Genomic DNA, 21,599 nt, shown 5'->3' on the forward strand with positions numbered 1-21,599 from the left:
AAACAAGTACACTCATTTCCAGACTTTTATTTGGGCACAAGGCCAAGTGCACTTGGCCTTTTCAAGGCTCCGCCATCCTGCCCATGTTTCAGCTGGAGACCGTGGAAAATGACCTTGCACGTTGATTCAGGAGAGCGGGCTGGGAGGCCAGCACTTAAGGGGTGACTAGAGGCTGCGGTGGGCCGAACCCTCGTTCCCAACAGAAAGAGAGTCTGAGTGCTGTGTTCGTTTCCTTCTGCTGCCATGACGAAGCACCACACGTTTAGAGGCATTAAACCACACAAATTTATTGTCCTACAGTTCTATAGAGTGGAAATACGGCAGGTTCCAGCAGACAATCCATTTTCCTGGCTTATTCGAGTCGTTGGCAGAATTCGGTTCCTTGCAGTTCTAAGACTAAGGCCCCCTTCCATGGCGGCTGTCAGCTGGGGCCCCCATCCAGCTTCCAGGGGCCGCCTTCCTCCGCCTTCAAAGCCTTTAACACCCGGGGAAGTCCCCCTCACATCGTCTCTCCTGCCTCTTTTTCTGTTGAAGCTGACTCTGTGCCCTTCTTCCTCTTCCTGTTTGAGGGGGTCCTGTGCTTACCCTGGGCCCACCTGGGCAATCTCCCCAGTTCAAGGTTGGTAACTTTATTACTGCTGTGAAGTCCCTTTTGCCATGTAAGGCAGCATATTCACGGGTCCTAGGGTTGGGGACATCTTTGGGGACTGCTGTCCAGCTCCCCACAGGGAGGAAGCAGGCCCCAGCTCTGCGGAGAAGAGCAGACTCAGTGACAAGACTATAGCCATCCTGTAGGGAGCCTGTGGTGAGCTGTACATACTGACTCGTGACCCTCACACAATCCTGTGCAGACACATCCAGGAGACCAGGCTCAGAGAAGGGACGACGTGCCCAGAGTCACAGAGCTGGTGAGGGACGGAACCGGTCTGCCGCATTTCAAAGACCAGAGGGGCACCGTGAGGCTACAGTTAGTAAACATTGATGTCAAGCCACGTCTGACTCACCCCGGAGCCCGCAGCGGGGCTGGTGCGCAGAATTAGTCAGCATCTCGTCACTGCTGTCTGGTGGCCTGCTCCCAGTCAGGCTCCCAGTCAGGCTCCACATGCGTCGCTCCCACTCTTTCTGCCCCTTTTCCTGGACACTGCCGGCCTCTGGCCCGAGCACCACACTCCTGCAAGCCCGCTTGCCTGCCCTGCACATCCATCCGGTGGGCGCGCCCTGGCTGAGTGTGGCCAGGCCTCTTCCACCAGCCTGGTACTCAGTCCCCTGAGGGCAGGGGGACCTCACCCGCCCCACAGTCCCAGCGCGGGCCGCAAGTGGGATGGTCCCCCCGAAACCATTTTAGGAAGTGACTGCTTTTCCTCCGCCCAGAGCCCTGGTTGTGTGCACCTGGTCTTGCTGATGTCCAGGCGGCAGTGGGGACCCCAGCGCCATCGTGAGCCAGAGCCGGGATGCTCCAGGTGTGGGGGTAGGGATGCTGGAGCCGAGCACCAGCTCCCAGTGCTGGCCTCAGTTTCCTATCTACACGACAGAGCTAACGACACCCACCTCGCAGCGAAGTTGGGAGGGTTCAGTCAGAGCAGGGCGTGGTTCACCATGATGACAACGTAAAGGCTGGCTGTTATTACTATTTTTGAAGAGTTCAGTGTCAGAACTGTGTCTGAATCCCAGCTTGTCCACCTAGTAGCGGTGTGGCTTCGGGCACATGGCTTCACCTGGCTGAGCCTCCCTCCTCATCTGCAGTGTGAATATTAAATGCTTTAGGGCCTGAAGAGAGGCCAGTGTGACTTGCACGTAGTAGGTGCTCTTGACAGAGGCTGATTTTATCTCACTGCATGTACACTGACTAAGCCACTCTCACCTCTTCGATCAACTTAGTAAGCAATTCCTGGGGCCCTACTAAGCGCCGGGGCCGGTGCTGCACCGTGCTGTGCTGTATAGAACCAGGAGGCCTAATGAAACAGGCCCTGGCCTTGCCCCCAGGAAGAGGGGTGAGGGACACTTGGTTAACTATGACGCCTTGGGACAGTGCTGCAGGGGAGTCTTAGCAGAGGCTCTTGGAGGGGCCAGAAAGGAAAGCCGAGGTGGCAGTGGTGGCCCCGGGTAGATGAAGAAGGGGATGGCTGAGGGAGGAGGCAGCAGAAGCAGAGCAGACAGCGTGCCTTCCTCCTCCCAGCCCTTGCGGGGGAAGACTTGCTCCTCTGGCGAGAGAGACCCCTAGACAGTGTTCGCTGCTCAGAGCTTTGTGGAGGGGTGACCGGGGCTGCAAGGAACAGAAAAATCCATCGACTGGCTCCGACAATCAGGACATTATGTCACATGACAAGAGATCGGGCAGGTCAGTTATTTTAGGGGCTCATCAGTGTCATGAAGAGTCCAGGGGCTGCCCATTCTTGTGCTTGGCTGCTCTGTGTCCAGTGTACCTCATGGCCGCAAGATGCTTGCAGCAGCTCCAGGCATCACACACTTATATATCAAACCCAGAAGCAGGAAAAGGAGCCTGCCCTATCTCATGCCTTTTTAAAATTGAGATATAATTCACATACATAAAATTTACCACTGTAAAGTGTACAGGTCAGTAGTTTTTAATATCGAACCATCTCTAAGTGTACGGTTCGGTGGCAGTAAGTACACTCACGGTTGTGCAGCCACTGTCCCTCTCCAGAACTCTTTTCATCTTGCAAAACTGAAACTCCACACTCATTAAACAGCAACTCTGAGACCCTTCTTCCTTAGCCCCTGGCCAACGCCACTCTGTCATTATGATTTTGACTACTCCAAGTCCCCCTCCCACTTTTAAAGACCCTGTGATCGCACTGGGCACACCCAATACCTTAGGAAACTGTCCCTGTGTTGGTGTCAGTTGAATGGCAACCCTCATTTAATCTGCAACCTTACTTCCCCTTTACCACATGACCTAACATAGTCCCAGGTTCCTGCGATTAGGCCATGGCATCTTTGGGAGCCATAATTCAGCCTACCGCACAGCGTGAGGGAGAAGAGGCACATAGTAGGCACCTCCAGGTTCTAGATAATCGTGCACGCTCTTCGAGCAGCGGGGGCTGCAGCCCTCCGAAGCCTGAGGCCAGGTGAATTTATACTCTTCTTTCACTCCAGAAATCAATCTACTTTCGTTGATATGTTTCCTATAGATTTGGGAGAAAATGCTGAAAAAAGTCTATTTCTGTGGAAAACGCAGAGCTGAGCCAGAGCACGCTGTTCTCCCATCTCGATGACAAGGGCTTTTCTCCTTGAAAGGCACATCACTCAATCGTAAGAGGAGAGGTTTCCGAAAGCGGCCTGGCTGGATACGTTTCGTGTCCTCAACACCGAACGTCTCTGGCGTGGTGGCCACGGCATTTCTCACCGGGCTGTTCATTAAAAAAAAATTTCTTCGTCAACCTTAAAGCCTTATTTTTCTGATCTCCACACAGATCCCTTGAAATAAACTAACTCTGGACGAGCCGTAAATTCCCTTCCCTGGGGCACTGTGAGTCTCAGTCGAGTGAATCACGCTTGTTCTCCAAACGTTTGCTGAGCACCTGTGGGCCAGGCCTGGTGCCAGGCACACGAGGAAGAAATGGTCCCTGCCCTCCAGAACTCAAGGGTGGCCCTGTAATTTGTTAAATGCTTCGGGAAAGAAATGGGGATAAAATTCTCTCATAAGGGCTGGATTTCAGGACACTTTCCCTCCCTCTGACCTGAAGTGATTCAGACCACGCCCATCTCCCTTCAGAATGAAAACGCCCAGCCCCAGCGTGCGCTCTCGTGCGCTCCCGTAAGGAGTTACGAGTGCTTTCTCTCAAACGTGACATGGGATAGGACAGCCAGAGGAACCTGCTGAGACACGACGGAGAGGCATTCGGTACACTGACTACCCAGGTTGACATTTCAGCCATATTTTTTATCATAAAATGTACTGCAAGAAATCTGAAGATGAAGAAAAGAAGAACAATATTCCCTAAGTGCACCCCTGTAACAGTATCATGCCGGCGATCGGATGCATCTCCTTGTATTAGTCTAAGGAACAGGGAGCAACCGTCAAAAAGAGCAAGAAAAACGTTTCCTATGAAGCGCAGATAAGATGCAGGGCGCCGAAGTGCACGAGCAGGAGTGCAACACACAAAACACACCCGCACGTGGCGGATGCTCGAAAGGGAAAGGAAAACCCCAAACCGTGGGCCCGGGATCGTGGGGGCGCACGGAAAAAACCTTTTCTGTGTTTCTAAAACCTAGTTAGGGTAGTGTGGGCCTTATGCCTGCAGTTCAGAGAAGAGAGGGGACGAAGCCATGCGGTGTACTGGGGGCCAAGTTAAACGGAATGAAGTTCGTGGAAGAGCCAAAGAAAGACGCGCGAGTCCAGACTCAGCCACGTCGGAATCGTGGTCGGAAGAACCCAGTCCCAGGGGGCGTGAGCCCTGGATCTGAATCTTCTGCCTCTTCGCTGGCACATGTCGCTGCGCAGGCTGCGACGTGTCAGAGCCTCAGCCTCCCCGCCCACGGCACGGGGCAAAAGCGCTGGCGGGAGGACGGCGGCGGCTTTGCAGGCCGCACGGCGGGAGGGGGAGCGCGGCTGAGCACGGACCGGCCCGGCGCCCGGCCAGGGGTTCTCCACGACGGTCTCCTCACCCAGTACGCGGTACTGTCCCTTCACAGGTGAGGCAAGTGAGATCCCATCCAGCGAAGGAGTGTTCCCCAGGGAACGGCGGAGCATGAACGAAGGGCAGCAGAGGTGAGTGGTTCTGACAGGAGGTCAGGACTCAGACGGCACAACTGCACGAAAGGGCGTGAGCGCGGGCGCAAGTGAGGGCGACCTTCTCGCCACGAGACATGTTCGCCTCCTTTTGCTTTATAAAACAGCCGATACCTCGTTTTTGTGGTAGTTATTAAAGCCCCAGTAACACTCTGCACAGCGTTAGGTTCCTATGAGACCCTGGTCACTACATTTGTAGCAACTGGACAATAAGTAACTTTGTTTTATGTGTCTGTTTAAAGACACTTTAATATATATTGTTGCTTCCTTAATATTCCTAATATTGAATTCATGCAGAAACTCGAGATATCCATGGAAAACTATTTTCCCAAAGCTTTTTCAGACTTTTTCTAACCCAAATTTCCAGCTAACATGGTTACGATGCAACTTCGCAGCCTGCTTTCCATCTAACAAACCACTTCCCGTGTTGTTGCGAGTTATGTACAAATGTCATTTTCAAAACCGTTATGTAAAATTTCTATTTCTGACATTAATAGCCCACTCTCTCCTCTTATCAAAAAAAAGAAAGAAAAGAAAAAAGTAAAGAAAGAAAAAAGAAATCCAACCAGACCAATGACAGGTAGTGGAGGGCGGACAGCAGATTTGGGACAAGTGTGCGCATCTCGCTTTTAATGACTATGCAATAACCCATCAGGGCTGTGTGCACTTAACCAAATGCCTATCATTGCATAGGCCAATTGTCCTCACTTTTACTGTCATAAACAGTTATGAACATCTTAATGCATATGCTTTTTCCAAATTTCAGGTGATTTCCTTAGAGACATTCCCATAGGCAGAGTTCCCGGATCAAAGGCAAAGGCCTTTCAAGGCCTGAGCTACATGCTGCCAGCCAGCTTTCCGATGTGTCAGTGCCCTCGGCACAGCCCCCACCGGGGATGAACGAGCGCCCTCCGCACAAGCCACCTTTGCCAAGAAACCACAGCTTTGTCTCTGCGCCCCTTATTACTCAGACTCACTGAAAACTGCCACAGGACCTGGCCAGCAGCTCGGGCCAGCATGCCCACGAGATTCCAGGCCGAGGTGGAGGCCCGCCCGCGGCATTCCCACAGCGTTCTAAGTTTCTTTCAGGCCACCACACGAGAAGACAGAGAAACCTGTGGCCACGGGTGCTGAGATGGCCCTTCTCTGATTCTAAGGGGGCGACGATGCCTTCTCTGCTTCTGATTGGTTTTTCCCGAATGAGCCCACTTTGTCGGCTGTAGTTATATGAACATTTGCTTGCTGCTTGAAATTAAGGCAAAGGAGTCCCAAGAGACTTCTCTCAAAATAATAATAATAATATAATAATAATAATTATTTTGCTCAAAAGTTCTCTAAAAAAATACAAAGCAAGGATTCCCCTAAGGGATAAACATCTTGTCATGTAAGAAATGTAAACTTGACTGGTGTGCGTTCCAGCACATTCTACACAAACCGCTCTAACCTGAAACACACCCGACATCTTTGTGGGCCCCGCTGGATCTCGCTCAGCAATTCCTGTGGGATGCGGCCTCACTCCAGGCTGTAGGTTCCCAGCCTGTAAAAAGACACAGGTAGGCCCTCAGATGGTCCCTTTTTCCATCCTAGATGAGAAAGGATCTGATTGAGGTGGTTGGTTCCTAACTGGGTAACAATATCATTTGTCACCCAAGCCAGGACACTTCTGAAAGCAAAAGGGGAATTTGTTGATAGTTACGCTGGGTCACCAGGACCTTCTGTGCAAACCAGACCGATGTGCACTCAGCTGCCTCATCATGGCAAAATTCCTGAGTGTTTGGATGGACAGACACTTACTGTGTGCTTTGTGCTCTCACACTGGCTGCTAAGTTTTTCATTTATGGCCAGGGTTTGGGGGGCCCGGGGGGCCAAAGCACCTTGCCTGATGCCACACAGACCAGCACTCTCCCGAATGAGCAATAGTGACAAGTGCTCCAGGAGGTCACTGGCAGAGTCAGAGAGAGCAGGGCTGGACAAGGGTTCGGAGGAGATTGGGTCCTTGAGGCATCAGACAGGAAGCAGGTCCCAGAGTCTGAGGGTGAGCTCTCTGCAAATGCCTTCCACCTGGGCAGAGGTCAATTCCCAAGCTGGGCGGCTGATCGGTGAAGAGAAAGCGCCACATGATCTTCACTGCAGAACCTGGGCGCAGAGGCGCAGCAACCCTCAGGGCTCTGAGCCAGACAGACCCCGGGCCGGGCCCCACGCCCACCACCCCACTGCCACCCACCCACTGTGCTGGCTCTGGGTTCCCAGCCTGCCATTACTGACCCAGACCCAGAAAAGTGCCGGGTTCTGATTAGGAACACAAGGTTTTCACTGTAACAGCCTCAGTTGTGGAGAAACACAATAGGGCTGTGAGTGACAGAGGAGACTTTTAGCAGGCACTGCCCAGAGAGGCGTCTGGCCATGTGGGCAACACATGAGTGCCTGGGGACCTAAGCTCCCCAATTATCTCTGAGCCTAATCACTGAGGAGCAGAATTGGTTTGTGAATCAAAAGCTAAATTCTGTTAGCCCCGGGGCGTGGATTCATGGGGATAATGGTAGAACCTCTACATCAAAGCCAGATCTCGAACCCCTTCCCATCTCCTCCCCACCCTCCCACACCAGAATTTGGGCCCTGGCCACTTCCTCTTTGCCTTTCTCTCTCCAATATCCTTGTCACTAACCCAGATGGCGCTGAGCAGCGTGATCTCTGGTTTGATGGCCTGCCTGGGTTCACTTCACACCCCACCTCCGTGAACTGCTCAGCGGGTCCGGAAGGGTTCACAGGGGTCCACGCCGGGAGGAGGCGCTAGCACCCCCATGTGAGCAGGACCGTGGGTGTGCGCACCAGGCCTTTCCTCTTCCTTTTATACATCGGCTTTTTCTCATTTTTTTCCTATACTCAAAACCTGTTGCTTTGGTAACAAACACACACATTTGCGAGGAGGAGGAGGACGCGTGCCAGGTTAGCATTCATCTCGTCGGCGAAAGTCCCTCCACTCCTCTAAGCTGTTTTGGTCTCTTCCTCTGCCAGGGCCTGAACGCTTTCTTCAGGACACTGACCACAGTTGGTGACCCTGCACACATTTGTCAGTACTTGGACTGCGTCTCTCACCCCGACTGGCTCTGTGAGAGGAGACACAGTGCCTTCTGTTTTAAACCAGCTTCACTGTAATATGATTTCATGCAATAAAAGGCACTGTTTTAAGTGTAGGTCATGAGTTTTGACAAACATCTACACCCTTGTAACTGTCGCAATCAAGATAGAGAGCGTTTCCACCAGGCCCCTGGCGCAGCCCCGTCCCTCAGGAAGGCACCCAAGGATCTGCCTTCCGTCACCTCGGATGAGCTCTGTCTGATGCAGGATTTCACATAAGCGGAGTCAGGCAGGACACGCTCTCGGGTCTGGCTTCTCTAACTTGGCAGGACGCTTGATTCCGGCCGCGTCGCTGCATACATTCGCAGCTCCTTCTTCACTGCCAGGCCCACTGCAGGGACGGGCTGGTGTGTTACACAGCCCGCCGGTTCGTGGGCATTCGGGCTGTTTCCATTTTAGTCATTGTGAATAAAGCTGACACAAACATTTGGGGACAATCTTCTGTGCCACAAGCATTTGTTTTGGTGAGTAAACATCAGGAGTGAAACTGCTAGGCCACACGTAAACACATACTGAACTTTTAACAACCGCCAACCTGCTCTCTGAAGTTGCCTGCACCATGCAACGTCGCCAGCAGCAGCGTGTGAGAGCTGCAGAGGCTGCACAAACACCTAAGGCGGGTCCCACTCGACCCTGCCTCTGGCCAAGGGCACATCCCCAGCTACCAGCCCAGTGACGCCCAGCCGGGGCCCAATGCATGACTGCGGAACGCGGGGCGAGTGCTCTCAGCTTCGGTTACCTTGTTCTCGTTTCCAAATCAATGTTCATCCCACTTTCATTTCTCTGGATGGTTTTTAAAATCTTTTGTTATTTTAAATAATTATACAAATCACACGTGGTCAGGGCAAAGAAATGAATGAAAAGTCATTTTAAAATGACCCTTTAATCTCTCCACCCAGAGATCCATGTCCCGGCCTCAGCGCTGGGAAAATGAAGATGAATGAAAGACGCTCCCTGTCTTCACAGGCTCTGCAGGCCACAGGGGCTCCAGCTGCGCAGACGAGGCCCACGCTGCAGGCAGGCCCGGGGGGGGGGCTGGCGGGGCGGAGCGATGCAGGGGAAACGGTGAGGCGAGCCTTCAGGGAGGAGCAAAGGCATGAAGGGACACATGGGGTGCCAGGCCAGAAGTGGGCCGCACGGGGCACTGGGAGTTCCCAACCACCATGGTCAACGAAAAGGACACGAGACCCAGCTGGTTCCACCGCTACTCAAACGCCAGGGGCCTCACCGCAACGGTGGAGCAGCAGCCCAGAATGGAGGCTGTGGATTTGCTGTCATTTTCCTTGGGTTTTCATGCTGGGGACAATCTCCTCAGAAACTTAAAGCCACCTTTGCTGACTCCTCCTCCTCCTGTCCCCAGGTGTGGAATAACCTGGCAGGCTAACTCCTCAGACCACCCCTCTGCAGTTACTGTCCTTCCTCACTCCCTGCCCTCCCTGTCTCGGGCCCCCACGTGCCTCCATCCGGGGCTGACACGTTTCTCTCCCCAGCCCTGCAGTCTCCCCTCGCGCCAAGCTCGGTGTCCCCAGCATAGCTTCCCTTCCTTTCCACCTGCCTGTCTCCCAGCTACCTTGGACTTCCCGTGCCCCAAAAGGAACTCTTTCTTTTCCAAAGGAACGCTTGACACCCCTGACTTTCTAACCTGTTCCTTTTCCATTCTCCCCATCCAGAAATGGGTACATCTGCTCCAACTCACAACCAAGGAGCCATTCTTGATTCTTTCTTCCCTCCTCACTCGCTTCGAATCCTTCACTAAATTCTGATTTCACCATCCAAATGCTTTCCAAACCCTTCCGAGGTTTCTCTACATCTGATGCTACGTCGCCATTCAGAAGCACCATCAATTCTTGCCTGACCTGCCACCTAACTGTTGTCCTGCTTCCATGCTTACCACGCCCCCAACTTAGAACCACATATCGGCAGTGACATTTTTGGGGAAATAGGAAAATTCATCCTGAAATTCATATGGAATCTCAAGGGACCCTGAATAACCAAAACAGTCTTAAAAAAGAAGAGTAAAGCTGGAGATCTCATACTTCCTCACTTATAAACTTACCACAAAGCTGCAAGAGTCACAACAGAGTGGTACTGGCATAAAGACAGATGTACAGACCAATGGACTAGAATACGAGGTCCAGAAATACACTCTTGACAATGGTGCCAAGACCCCTCAGTGGCAAAAGGACATTCTCTTCAACAAATGGGAGTTGGGAAAACTGAATATCCACCTGCAAAAGAATGAAGCTGGCCTCATACTATACACAAAAATTAACTCGGAATGGATCGAAGACCTAAAATAAGAACTAAAACTATAAAACTCTTAGAAAAAAACACATGAAAAGCTTCATGGCATTGTATTTGGCAATGATTTCCTGGACATAACACCAAAAGCAGAGGCGACAAGAGAAAACCATAGACATGTCGGACTACGCTAAACTTAAAAACATGTGTGCATCAAAGGACACTATCAACAGAGTGAAAGGCAAAGCATGGAACAGGAGAAAATTTATGCAAATCATGGATCTGAGAAGTTGATATCTAGAATAAAGAACTTCTACAAGTTAACTACAAAGAAAACCCCAAACAAATGATTAAAAAATGAGCAAAGGACTTAAAAAGCATTTCTCTAAAAAAGATAAACAAATGGCCAATCAGCCTGTGAAACTACGTTCAACCTCACTAATCATCACAGAAACGCAAACCCAAACACAATGAGATACCACTTCATATCCATTAGGACGGACATTATCAAAAAATAGAACGTAAGTGTTGCCAAGGATGTGAAGAAACTGGAACCCTCATACTGCTGGCTGGAGTGTTAAAATGGCGCAGCCACTGTAGAAAAACTTCCTTAAAAAATTAAACACAGAATTACCATATGATGAAACCAGTTCACTTCCGGGTCTCTGCCCAAAAGACCGGAAAGCAGGGACTTGGATATTTGCACACCCATGTTCATACCAGTGTTAGTCACAACAGTCAAAAGGTGGAAGCAACCCAAGTTGGTTGGATGGATGGATGGATGGATGGACGGACGGAAGGACAAAATGAGGTCCAGCCATACAATGGAATATTATTCAGCCATAAAAAGGAAATTATGACAGATGCTATAACATGGATGAGCCTTGAGAACATTATGTTAAGTGAAATAAACCAGTCACAAAAGGACAAATAATGTATGATTCCACCCATGTGAGGTACCTAGTCAAGTTCATAGGGACAAAAGTAGAAAGGCTGCTGAGAGCTGGAGCGGGACAGAGAGAGGAGTTAGTGTTTACACAGTTTCAGTTCGGGAACAGAAAAACGCTCCGGAGATGGGTGGTGGTGATGGTTGTGCAACGATGTGAATGTACTTAATGCCACTGAACCATATACTTAAAAACGGTTTAAAAAGTAAATTTCATGTTGCACATGTGTTGCAATGATGAGAAAACCTTTTTAAAATCATATTATCAGCTCTTGTCATTTTCCTATTGAAATCTCTCCAGTGACTTCTCACTATCCCATCCTGGACCACAAGGATCTGTAGTGTCTGGCTCCTGCCAACTTCTCCCCTTGGCCTAGATGGCTCCACCCCCATCCCCCCACACGACAGTCCCGCACGCCCCCACACGAATGTCTACAGCAGCACTGCAAGCCACCTACCTATTGACAGCCATCACAATGGTGGGCTCTGGTTTCTCCCTCATTATCCTGCATTCAGGCTATTATCTGTAATGACAGCCTGGCAGAATTGTATTTAACAATTTGTATAATTACACTCTACCAAGCTAAATCATCATTATTATCATTATTAAATATTTATTAAGCACTTCTAGCAATGCAAAGCTAATAAGATGTAGCCTCGGCTTTTAAAAATCTTCCTAATTCCACTCCAAATTCATCTCAAGTTAGGGTATTCCTCCTTGGGGAAGAAACAGGGCACTTCATGCGCATGAGCTCACCTAAGCTGCTCAGCGTTGCTGGGACGCAGATGCTACTCCCTACTTTTACAGATGTAGAGACTGAGACTCGGACTGGGGAACCGGGCATGTAGCCAGGTCAGGTTCAAACTTAGGTCCTTGACCTCCCCCTCGCGCGATGTGATGGCCTGGTTCACTGCCATGGGCCACCTGTGTGTGTGATGGCCTGCTCACTGTGACAGGCTACCTGTGTGTGATGGCTTGACTCACTGCCACGGGCTACCTGTGTGTGTGCATGTTTAATTTACACTTTACATGCTACACTGTGCTAGCCCGGTGGGAGAAACTCATGAGTAAACAGATCACCCTAAAATAATGTCCTAAGTCAGGGGCCATAAACTCAAATGTTCACAGGAGCCATGTGGGTAGGGGAAATGGGTAAAGCAGACAGGTGAGTGATAGAGAGTGTTGGGGCCTGTGGCAAACCTGAGAGCACATGATGTCTAGAGACCCAGTTCTGCCAGGAGGCCACGTGAGATCAGCGACGTCTCACTGTTCCACTCAAGTTAGATTTATATGTGATAGCTCCAAAAATTTAAATGTTGGCAACTCTGGCAGATACTGGTTATCTAACCTACAACCATTCCCTGCCTTAAACCTCAACTCCCACCCCAAATCAATTTCTGTCAGTAGGGATGACACGCTTTGATCTCAGGAAGACAGCCCCAGGGAACAAACCTTAACTGGTATGAAGCAGCCCCAGTAGTCTCATTCCCTCTGGCCAGTGACTGGTCTCAGGCCAAGCTGGCGAGTGACCCAATTCCAACAAGCGAGAGTAAAGGGAAGACTGCCAAGGGGATCGTCTCTTCTCAGTGAGGAGATCTTGAGGTCTGAAGAGGAAAGAGCCTTTGCCTCCCGCTCTTCCCGAGCTTCCTGTCTAACACAGTCAGCAAGTCCAGGACCGAAGCAGCCTTTCTGGAACCATGAGGCAACAAGTATGATGGAAGAACCAAAATCCAACATGTCAAGAATGACAGAGCAGAAAGAAGAAAAGAGCCAGGGTCCTTGACATCCTTGCTTCATGAGCTTCAGATGTGGTCATGGCTACTTGGTACAAAAGCCCATCAAGCAAGCACTGGGTGGCACCAGAGGGGAGCTGCAAAGAGACCAACTGGCTCCGCAAATAGAGGGTCCTCCCACTTGCTGATTAAAGGCCTCCTGTGCAGGTGTCCCTTAGCGAGCATTCACACTCACATGCCCTTACATCTCTCCCAATCTGGAAAGTTCACCCACAAACCCCTTCCCTTTTGGTCTTTAAGTCTCCAATCTTGTTCTTTCCAAGTCCGCGGGCCATCAGCCATCCTGTTACGCTACCGCCACTGACCTGGGGCAGATCCCACGCCTCCGGCTTCTCCCCTCTACCTCTCTCTCTCGGGCACACTGACTGAAGCTCGATGCCTTCTGCCTGGCGTCAGCACATCAGCACGGCCATCTATTAACTGGGTCTGCCTTTTTCTTCTTCACTCTTCTGCCCAGAGAATCCCATGAAGCCATAACCATAGGGAGCGGGCAAGGAAGGGAGGAAGTGGGCAAAGGTGCCATGGGCGTCTGAGCCACCTGCTCATGTTACTTACTTGTGCTCCTGCGCAAGGCTATCATTGTATTCAACTTCCTCTTGATAGTGTCACACCCAACCAAGGTCACACATTCATCTGGGGTCTCATGGTCTGGCATTTGGTTTCTACCAATGTCCAGTGGAAAATCTGAAGCTGTTGTTCAAATGGACAATTGTTACTTGCAGAAGATACACCTTCAGCCCATGACTCCACTGTGGGGATTTGCCAGGACTCCTTTCTACAGTGCTATCTACCCCAGACACCTCGCCCTGGTTCTGCGGGCTTACTGGGTGAATGGGTCAGAGCAGCACACTCAGGTGCAATTCATGTAGTCTCTAAAAGCCAAAGGGGGCCACCAGTGTGCGACCCTCCAAATCTCTCTCCACCAGCTTAGCTCAGCATACCACACCCAGTTGCTGGAGCCACACACGGAACCCAGAATCTGTGATAAGTCAGCTACGTTTATCAATTGAGCCCAATCCAATCGTATGCTGACATTAGAATCCACTCCCCAAGTTCTAAAGATAAAAGTGCATGAATATCCATCCCAGTTCTCAGTGTTTAAACGTCTCCTAAATTGAGCTTTGCAGTTGTTTCCCCAAGACCTGCTGGGATCTGACTCCGATTATGGGCTGGAGCTAATGCGGAGCGAGTCTTAGAAGACTCAACATCTTCTTGCCAGGTAAGCACCCAAGTGAGCTCATTAAAGGACTTCAAGCAGGCAAAGACTAATGTCAGAAAGGCAGGGAGCCATTTCCACTGACAGAGGATCAGATGCATGGGGCGGGGGGTAAAGTTCTTGATTTGCCTGTATCCTCCCGATCACCCCAATTCTCAGGACCTCACTCTTCATAATCAATAGCCTAACTTCACAGAAAAGACCTAGTGAAGCTGACTTCAATTTACCTTGTAATCAGGTATCCAGTAGGATCACAGGTAGGTCTGACCTTTAGCCCTATCTGCCCCAAGGTTACCAATAGTAAGGAATCATTTAGGGCCTGCACAGATGCCTTCCTCCTCTGTTCTTTCCTAATCTTAACCCACCCTGCTCCCAAACATGCTAAAAAAGAAAGACAAACCTTACAAAAATCAATAATCATCTAAAGAAGCAAACATCTAAAAACTTTAAAACATGTCAACAATACAGCTTGCTTCTTGTGTGGACCAACAGAGGCGGCTGTGCAGCTGGCGTTCACTGAATAGTTTCTTGCTCTTGTAAATATCGAGGGCTTTTTCAATTATGGAGGAATCCTGAGGCTGAAGCAGCACTTTCTGCCTCCACTCTGCACAGGCCATGGCACCACTTAGTCCATCCCCACTTCGCAGCAGGTGAGCTTTTAAGTTGGATCCACTCCCTTTTGGCTCTCCGCTGCTCTCAGAACGAGTGCCAAACTTCTTAGCTGCGTGCCCGAGTGGGTCCCACATACCTTGCTGACCACATCTCCTGCACCCTCTGCCTCATTAAGCTCCAGCCACATTGGCCTTTTGGTTCCTCCAACCTGCATCTTCCCCCCTAGACTGTCCCACTCAGAATTCTCCCCTTGTCCAGCCTGAGTGGCTGGCTCCTTTCTTCAGATCGGAGCTTAAATATCACTTCCCAGAAGTTACACTACCATTCTTGTCGGTTTCTTCATAGCACTCACAATAGACCTCCTTATTTATGTCACCCTTGTACTTGAAAGCAAGCTCTACGAGAGCTTTAGCTGTCTTGCTCACTTGACTGTACCTTTGTCCCAAGCAGGGCCTGACACTATTTCGTGCTATCATTTGGGCCAAGGCTTGAGGTCACGATGGTGAAAATGGCACCATCCTTGCATTCTGGGCCTTCGCTTTCTAGTGACGAAGCACACAGCAGGTGCTGATTCCTAAGTCCTCATGACGGAAGGTAGATGTGAAAAGACATTTCTAGTACCACAAACACCAGTAACCATAGCATCCGCCATATCTGGCCTTAGGTCCCCCCTCCGGGAGACCGAAGGGCTGTCATTTTCAGAACCTGCTAAATTACCTAAGCGATGGACAGAATTGACATTTGAGAGGTTATTCAAAGATATACTTTGAATTTTCCAAACTCTTCTCACATGGACTTTTAATCAGTTAATTTGGGGTGACAAGTCCTTGCAGCAGGCACACTGAGACTTCATGCACTAATTTAGGCTTCTGCAGAGTGCTTTACAGCTTACTAACCTGAGGGACGCAGTGCTGGATGGAATATCATTGACAGGACAGGGAACTTTGATCTTTAGATGCCAGCCACTTTCATACCTCGCAACAACCTAAGACAGGCATGACTGGCCCCATCTTTGCAAATGAGGAAACAGTGGTTCAGAGAGAACACCTGCTTTGCCTGGGGTCACACAGCTAATAGTAGGAGAGTCCTCATATTTGACCTCTTGACAGTATGCAATCCAGTTGGTCAGTTTCTCCTTCCAGAAAAACTTTCTTCAATTGCCTTCATGGATTAGAAGAAGTGGCTATTACTCAATAGCCACTTCTTCCCAGTCTCCTTTGCTGGATTTTCCCTTTTTCCTTTGTCTCGAAATACTGCAGTACCCCAGGATGTGGTCCTTAGATATTTTTACTCTACCTACCTTTTCCTTCTAGATGCATTCACCCAGGCCCATGGTTTTTAACTAGCGTCTAGACAATGGCAGCTTCTAAATTCACTGCTCCAGGATGGACTATTCACTTGTTCACTCAACCTGCCACTAGTGTTCGATGTGCAACTGAAACTTAACTTGCTCCAAACCAAACCCTGGTTTGCTCCTCCAGCAGCGGTCCCTATCTCAGTGGATGGCACCACCATTCACTCACTAATACTTCACATTAGCAAGTCCTGCTGGCTGCCTTCACATGACATCCAAGTCCTACCACCTTGCACCACCTCCACTCCTCTAGCCGGCCACCATCTCTCAGCCCCAGTAACAGCCTCCCGAGGCATCCGCCTGCTTGCATTCTTGCCTTCTCTGTCTATTCACACACGGCAACTTGAGTAGGCCACACTTACTCCTCCTAGGGCCCCTTGATTCATTCAGAAAGAATTCCACAGTGCGCAAGGCCCCACCTGGCCTGGCCCCCCACTACTTCCTACCATTTTTTTTCCCTAGCTCATTTAACTTTAGTCACAGTAGCATCCCACTTACCATCACCCACCTGGTCTCTTTGCTTCCACCTGTAGACCTCTCTACCCTTACCACCTCTTCTCCCACCACCCAATCTAGTCACAATCAGCTGCCACAGAGCTTTTAAAACTTAAGACATCTCATCACCCCTCTGATCTTTCAAACTCTTCCCATTTCTCTTGGAATAAAAACTAACGCGCATAGCCTCCATCGGTCATTTTGAGCTTTCCTGAAAGGACTGCCTCAAGGCCTTTGCATTCTGTCGTTCCTTCTGCCAGGGAAGCGCTTCCTCAGACGTCGGGGCTTGCTCCCTCTCTTCGCCGCCCAGCCTTCTTCCCCATCACCCCGGTTCAAACAGTAACCCCGTTTCTATTTTCTTACGCTGCTTTATTTTACTTCACGATACTCATCAGTATTGTCTGCTCGTTTGTTTTGTCTCCCCTCCAGAACGCCGGCTTCCGGAAAGCGTTCTTTTCACTGCTGCATTCTCAATCCTAGCAGAGTGAAGGCACCGAATACACACTGAGTGCAAGAACCGAGTGTGAGACCTTCCCTCACCTCCCCTCGGCAGCGCCCGCCCTCCCCTGGGTTCCCGCCGCCATCCCGCCCGGTGACATGCGCCCCACCCGTCCACCTGGGCGCCCCAGCGTTCCCGCGGCTCCCCGGGCGGCGGGCCCCTTCCGCTGCCCTGGCGCGCCGTGGAATCCTTCCGCGCAGGCTCGGGGCGCGGGGCACCACGGGGCTTGTAGTCTGCCCCCGGAAGGGCGGCTGCCGGCTTCCGCGGACGCGGCTCCCCGGCACTACAACTCCCAGGAGCAGCGGCGAGTCGCTGCCGCCCCGACCGTGCCGGCCGGCCACCTCGCGGCGGGGCCGGCTGCGGCGGCGGTGGGGGAGGGGCGCAAAGATGGCGGACGTGGTCGTGGGCAGAGACAAGTGCGGGGAGCAGCGCCTCGTGTCGCTGCCCCTGTCCCGCATCCGGGTCATCATGAAGAGCTCCCCTGAGGTGTCCAGCATCAACCAGGAAGCTCTGGTGCTCACGGCTAAGGCCACGGTGAGGCGGAGGCCGCGCGGGGAGGCACGAGGAGAGGATAGCGGGGTTAGGGGCCGCCCGGAGCCGTCGCACTGCCCAGTCCCCGTCGGCCCGCGCGCCGTCGGCGCCCCTTCGCGGGCTCACGCGTGCGCAACCTTCCGTGAACCGCCTCACTTCCACGCCGCGCGCGCCTCAGCCCCCGCGCGCCCTCCCTCACTTCGCCCCGCCCTCCTCGCGCCGCTCCCGTCCTGCCTCGCGCGCCTCGCCCCGCCCACCCCGCTCCCGTCCTGCCTCGCGCGCCCTTCGCCCCGCCCGCCCTCGCGCGCGGCCGCGTCCTCGCGTCGGGGTGATCTGGGCAGCGGCTCGGAATGTCGCGGACCTCCTTTGCATCTCATCCGTCCGCGTGACCGTACTTTGGGCCCCAAAGCCTGCCCGTTTTCTCGCTTCCGGCCTGTTTCCTTGGTTTCGGTGCCCCAGCTCCTCAAACGATCCAGCGACAGGGTCCGGGCGCCGTACACACGCAGGTCGAGGGCTTCCTCTGGAGGTACGGCCTGTGGTGCCGTTCGTTCACCTCCCCTCTCCCCGTCTACGGGAGACATCCCCGGCCACAGTCGAAGTAATTCCTTAGTTTTACAGCGTGCTGTATCAGCCCCCTCCCGGGTGCAAAATAGATAATTTTGTCTCGATTTGGTTTAGATAGTAGGTCAAGACCTTTCCTGTTCTTAACATTGGGCTGTGTTTAAGCTGCACAGTCTTAATTGCTTTAACTTTCCTTAGACTGTATTTTCCAGCTCTTAGTTCAGTACACAGCGTCCCTTCAATACGTTGGACCAGAGCTAAGGGAAATGGGAAGTCTCAGATTCCTTGCCTGCTTTATGCCAGCGCCAAGCTTTCTTAAGAGTCCAGGGAAATAATTGACAGTTCAGCATGTGATGTTGAGATATTTGTGTTTTCCTGTACAATTTCATTCTATAAGCGTTAAGGGACTAAGATTTATGCAGGCACTTCTTTAATTCCTTACTAACCAAAGTAGATGGAGTTAAAGTAAAAACGTTGAGAGAGGCTCAGTCCAGGTTGTTGCTGGAGGGAGGGTGTTTGGGCAAAATGGGAAATGTGGTCAATTTTCAGCTTCCGGTTGTTGACTGTTACAGTTGTAGGCGAACCACCTTAGACATGAAGTATTCCTGAGCCAAGCAGAAATTTGAATGGTTTCTTGTTCCTATTTTTACTGCACAGAATGGTCACTAAACATTTATGATTCATTATTTGATTCCTTCCAAATATTTTTCATCAGTTAAAAATCTAAAATAAACCTTAGGAAAATGCCTGCTTCTCTGCCAACTTTGATAAGGCCTCGGTTTCTTTCTGATCTCCTATTTCTCCTTTCCCCAGTGACTTCCTGTAATTGGAGAAACCAAGATAGTCTGCAACCATCAAAACTTAACATAAGTAAAAAAATTAAGTTCTGTAAGTTTTCGAAGCACACCGTTCATTTTACCTTTTCGTTTTGTTTTAGGAGCTCTTTGTTCAATATCTAGCCACCTATTCCTACAGACATGGCAGTGGGAAAGAAAAGAAGGCGCTCACTTACAGCGATTTATCAAACACTGCAGAGGAATCGGAAACGTTTCAGTTTCTTGCAGGTACTTAGTCTTTGAAACATTCTGGTCAAAAAATGCTTAGTAATTTACAGCTTTTTTTCTCCTGCTTTCACTGAAATAAACATTTTGCTGCGTTCTCTGGGTGCCAGAGTTTACCATGACCTGGCACAGGAAGACATTTTTAGTTTTGTCTGTTTGAGTACGTTTGTAATGTGGCTCACCTAGAATGATAATGAATTCAACAACCTGTACAAGGATGTTTGGTTGGCTGGGTGAGCCTGGCAGGCCCACCCCCTGAGACTCCTTACCACTGAAGGGAAAGCTCTGGGCCGGTCTACCTGGCCTCCAAAACAGAAACTAATAGCTATTTTGTGGAACAAGTCGTGTGGACCACAGCTAAAAAGAGCTTAAGTCTACCCTTGGGGCCAGCGGGCCTGTCTCAGGTAGGTTGGGCAGGGTTCCTCACAGTCCTTACCTGCACACAGAAACATATGGTGGTTTGCGGTCAGTGGAATGGAAACCGGTCTTCAGCATTTGGTAGTCTGAATTTTTCTTGTTCTGGAAACTATTCTAGAGGTCAGAGCAGGAACTAGTACATTTTGAAATTTGCGTTGCGGTTTTCATGGCCCATCATAACCAATAGCTAATGTTAGCTTTATGTTCTTAAGATATATTACCAAAGAAGATATTAGCTAGTAAATATCTGAAAATGCTTAAGGAGAAGAGGGAAGACGAGGAGGAGAATGACAACAACGATGAAAGCGACGATGAAGCGGAATCCTAAACCCAAAAAGACGTGCTTTAAAAGTCGGCCTGGTAAAGCCCCTCCTGGATCAGCACCGGTGCTCTGAAGCAAGCACAGCACTGCGAGACTTCAGTTTCCTCACTTTTCAGAGACTTTAAGTGCATTGTATTCTTTCTGGGCTGAGAAAGAGCATCTGATGCACCTACACCTATAAAAGCCAAAAAAGCAAAGTAACCCAGACAACAGCCCCTCTTTGACAGGCTCACGCCAGGGAGAGGTAACCGAGAAAAAGCTACCAGCACAGTCAGGCACTACCAGCCCACCTGCAGCTCTCAGCTGTAGAGGCAAAGACAACTTTGCTTAACTTTTAAATTTACAGATAGATTTTAAAGAGCTTCTAAATATCAGTTATGTAAATTCATATATGTGTATTTTGAAACTATTTTTCTAAACAACTAGATCCAGTTTTAGCTAAATATGTAGTTTGTTACATTTTGTTATAGTGTTATATGTATGTTACATTTTAATTTTTGTATTTCAAGAAAATTTGTTTGAATATTTGTCCAAATACTGCATTTTTTTAAACTGTAAAGACAAAACTTTATTAAATAAAAGCTGTCATATTTTTACAGTAAAATGCTTTATGGGCCCTCTGTTCCAATGTTTTATTACCTGAGACTTTTCTGAAATTTAAAAACAAGCATCTCTAGCACTTTTATTCCCAGGGAAAAATTTCAAGTCAGATTATAACTACGAAAAGAACTATTATTTCTGCATAAGCACATTTTAGAACATTTTGTTTACTGAAGATGTATCTCATTTTACTGTTCCTCTCTTTACACCCACGATAATTCTTTCTATTATTCACAGGAGAAAACCATAAGTCCTATATTTTTTTCTTAAAGGGTAAATTTTTGACTCTTTTTCATCTTTTTTAAAAAATTAACTTACATCCAGTAAGATCATCCTTTATGTTCAGTGTTCGTTGGTAGGCGGTCGATATCCAGATGAGTTTCGTCACCCCAAATATTCCACATGCCACCCTGGAGCTAGTCCCACCCCTGTTCCCAGGCAGAGTCATGTAACCACCACAGTTATTACAAGTTTTTTCACCCCCAAAACGTCCTCACGGCCAGACTTAGCACCACTGAGCCGGTCACTGCCCCTAAAGCAGGAGTCAGCACTTTCTGAAACAGCCAGATGATGCCTTAGGTTTTGTGGGCCATATAATCTATGTCACAACTACTCAATCCTGCTATTGCACAAAAGCAGCCAGAGAATACATACAGGAAGGAGCGTGTTTGTATTATCAGGAAAACCATTTCTGGATACCGAAATTTGAATTTTGTAGTTGTCATAGATCTTGAAATAGTCTTGGCGTTTTTTTTTCCCCCAGCCATTTAAGAATGTAAAAACCATCCTAGCCGATAGGCCATACAGAAACACGGGCCAGATTCGGCCCACAGACCAGGGGTTGCTGGCCTGTCTTCCCAGTGGCGTACAGCGTGCCGACTTTGAGGCTGGCTTTTTTACATTCGGCATAACGCATTGAGATTCACCGTGTTGCGGGAAGCAGGGAACGGCAGTCCACTCCTTTCTGGTGCTGAGTGGGATTCCGCACCATCAGTACACCATTCACATATCCAGTCCTCCGGTGATGGATAATTCCCAGCTTGGGTTGTTTCCAGTTTT

At 49.9% G+C, this 21,599-nt stretch overlaps 1 protein-coding gene and 1 long non-coding RNA gene across 2 annotated transcripts; one reads left to right on the plus strand and one right to left on the minus strand.

Annotated features, from left to right (window-relative positions):
• Positions 1–15,869, minus strand: LOC120588746 (uncharacterized). The gene is made up of 2 exons (XR_005649305.1): positions 12,077–15,869; positions 1–12,040 (listed from the first exon to the last, which is right to left on the minus strand). It is a non-coding gene; the product is annotated as an uncharacterized LOC120588746 (long non-coding RNA).
• A 1,373-nt stretch (positions 15,870–17,242) lies between these two features.
• On the plus strand, positions 17,243–20,475 carry CHRAC1 (chromatin accessibility complex subunit 1). The gene is made up of 3 exons (XM_039845909.1): positions 17,243–17,582; positions 19,078–19,204; positions 19,831–20,475. Exons 1-3 carry the CDS (start codon positions 17,436–17,438, stop codon positions 19,944–19,946), a joined length of 390 nt encoding a protein of 129 aa, XP_039701843.1. The 5' UTR covers positions 17,243–17,435; the 3' UTR covers positions 19,947–20,475.
• Positions 20,476–21,599: the final 1,124 nt, after the last annotated feature.

This window comes from Pteropus medius, unplaced genomic scaffold (genome assembly GCF_902729225.1).
Source record: "Pteropus medius unplaced genomic scaffold, Ma_sr-lr_union100, whole genome shotgun sequence".
NCBI classification, from domain to species: domain Eukaryota; kingdom Metazoa; phylum Chordata; class Mammalia; order Chiroptera; family Pteropodidae; genus Pteropus; species Pteropus medius.

What these genes read in the sequence shown, in the direction of transcription:
- CHRAC1 (XM_039845909.1), top strand. Translation starts at nt 17,436, where the DNA reads ATGGCGGACGTGGTCGTGGGCAGAGACAAGTGCGGGGAGCAGCGCCTC. An exon ending in TGCTCACGGCTAAGGCCACG is followed by an intron (nt 17,583 to 19,077) that starts GTGAGGCGGAGG and finishes GTTTTGTTTTAG; the next exon opens with GAGCTCTTTGTTCAATATCT. An exon ending in AACGTTTCAGTTTCTTGCAG is followed by an intron (nt 19,205 to 19,830) that starts GTACTTAGTCTT and finishes TATGTTCTTAAG; the next exon opens with ATATATTACCAAAGAAGATA.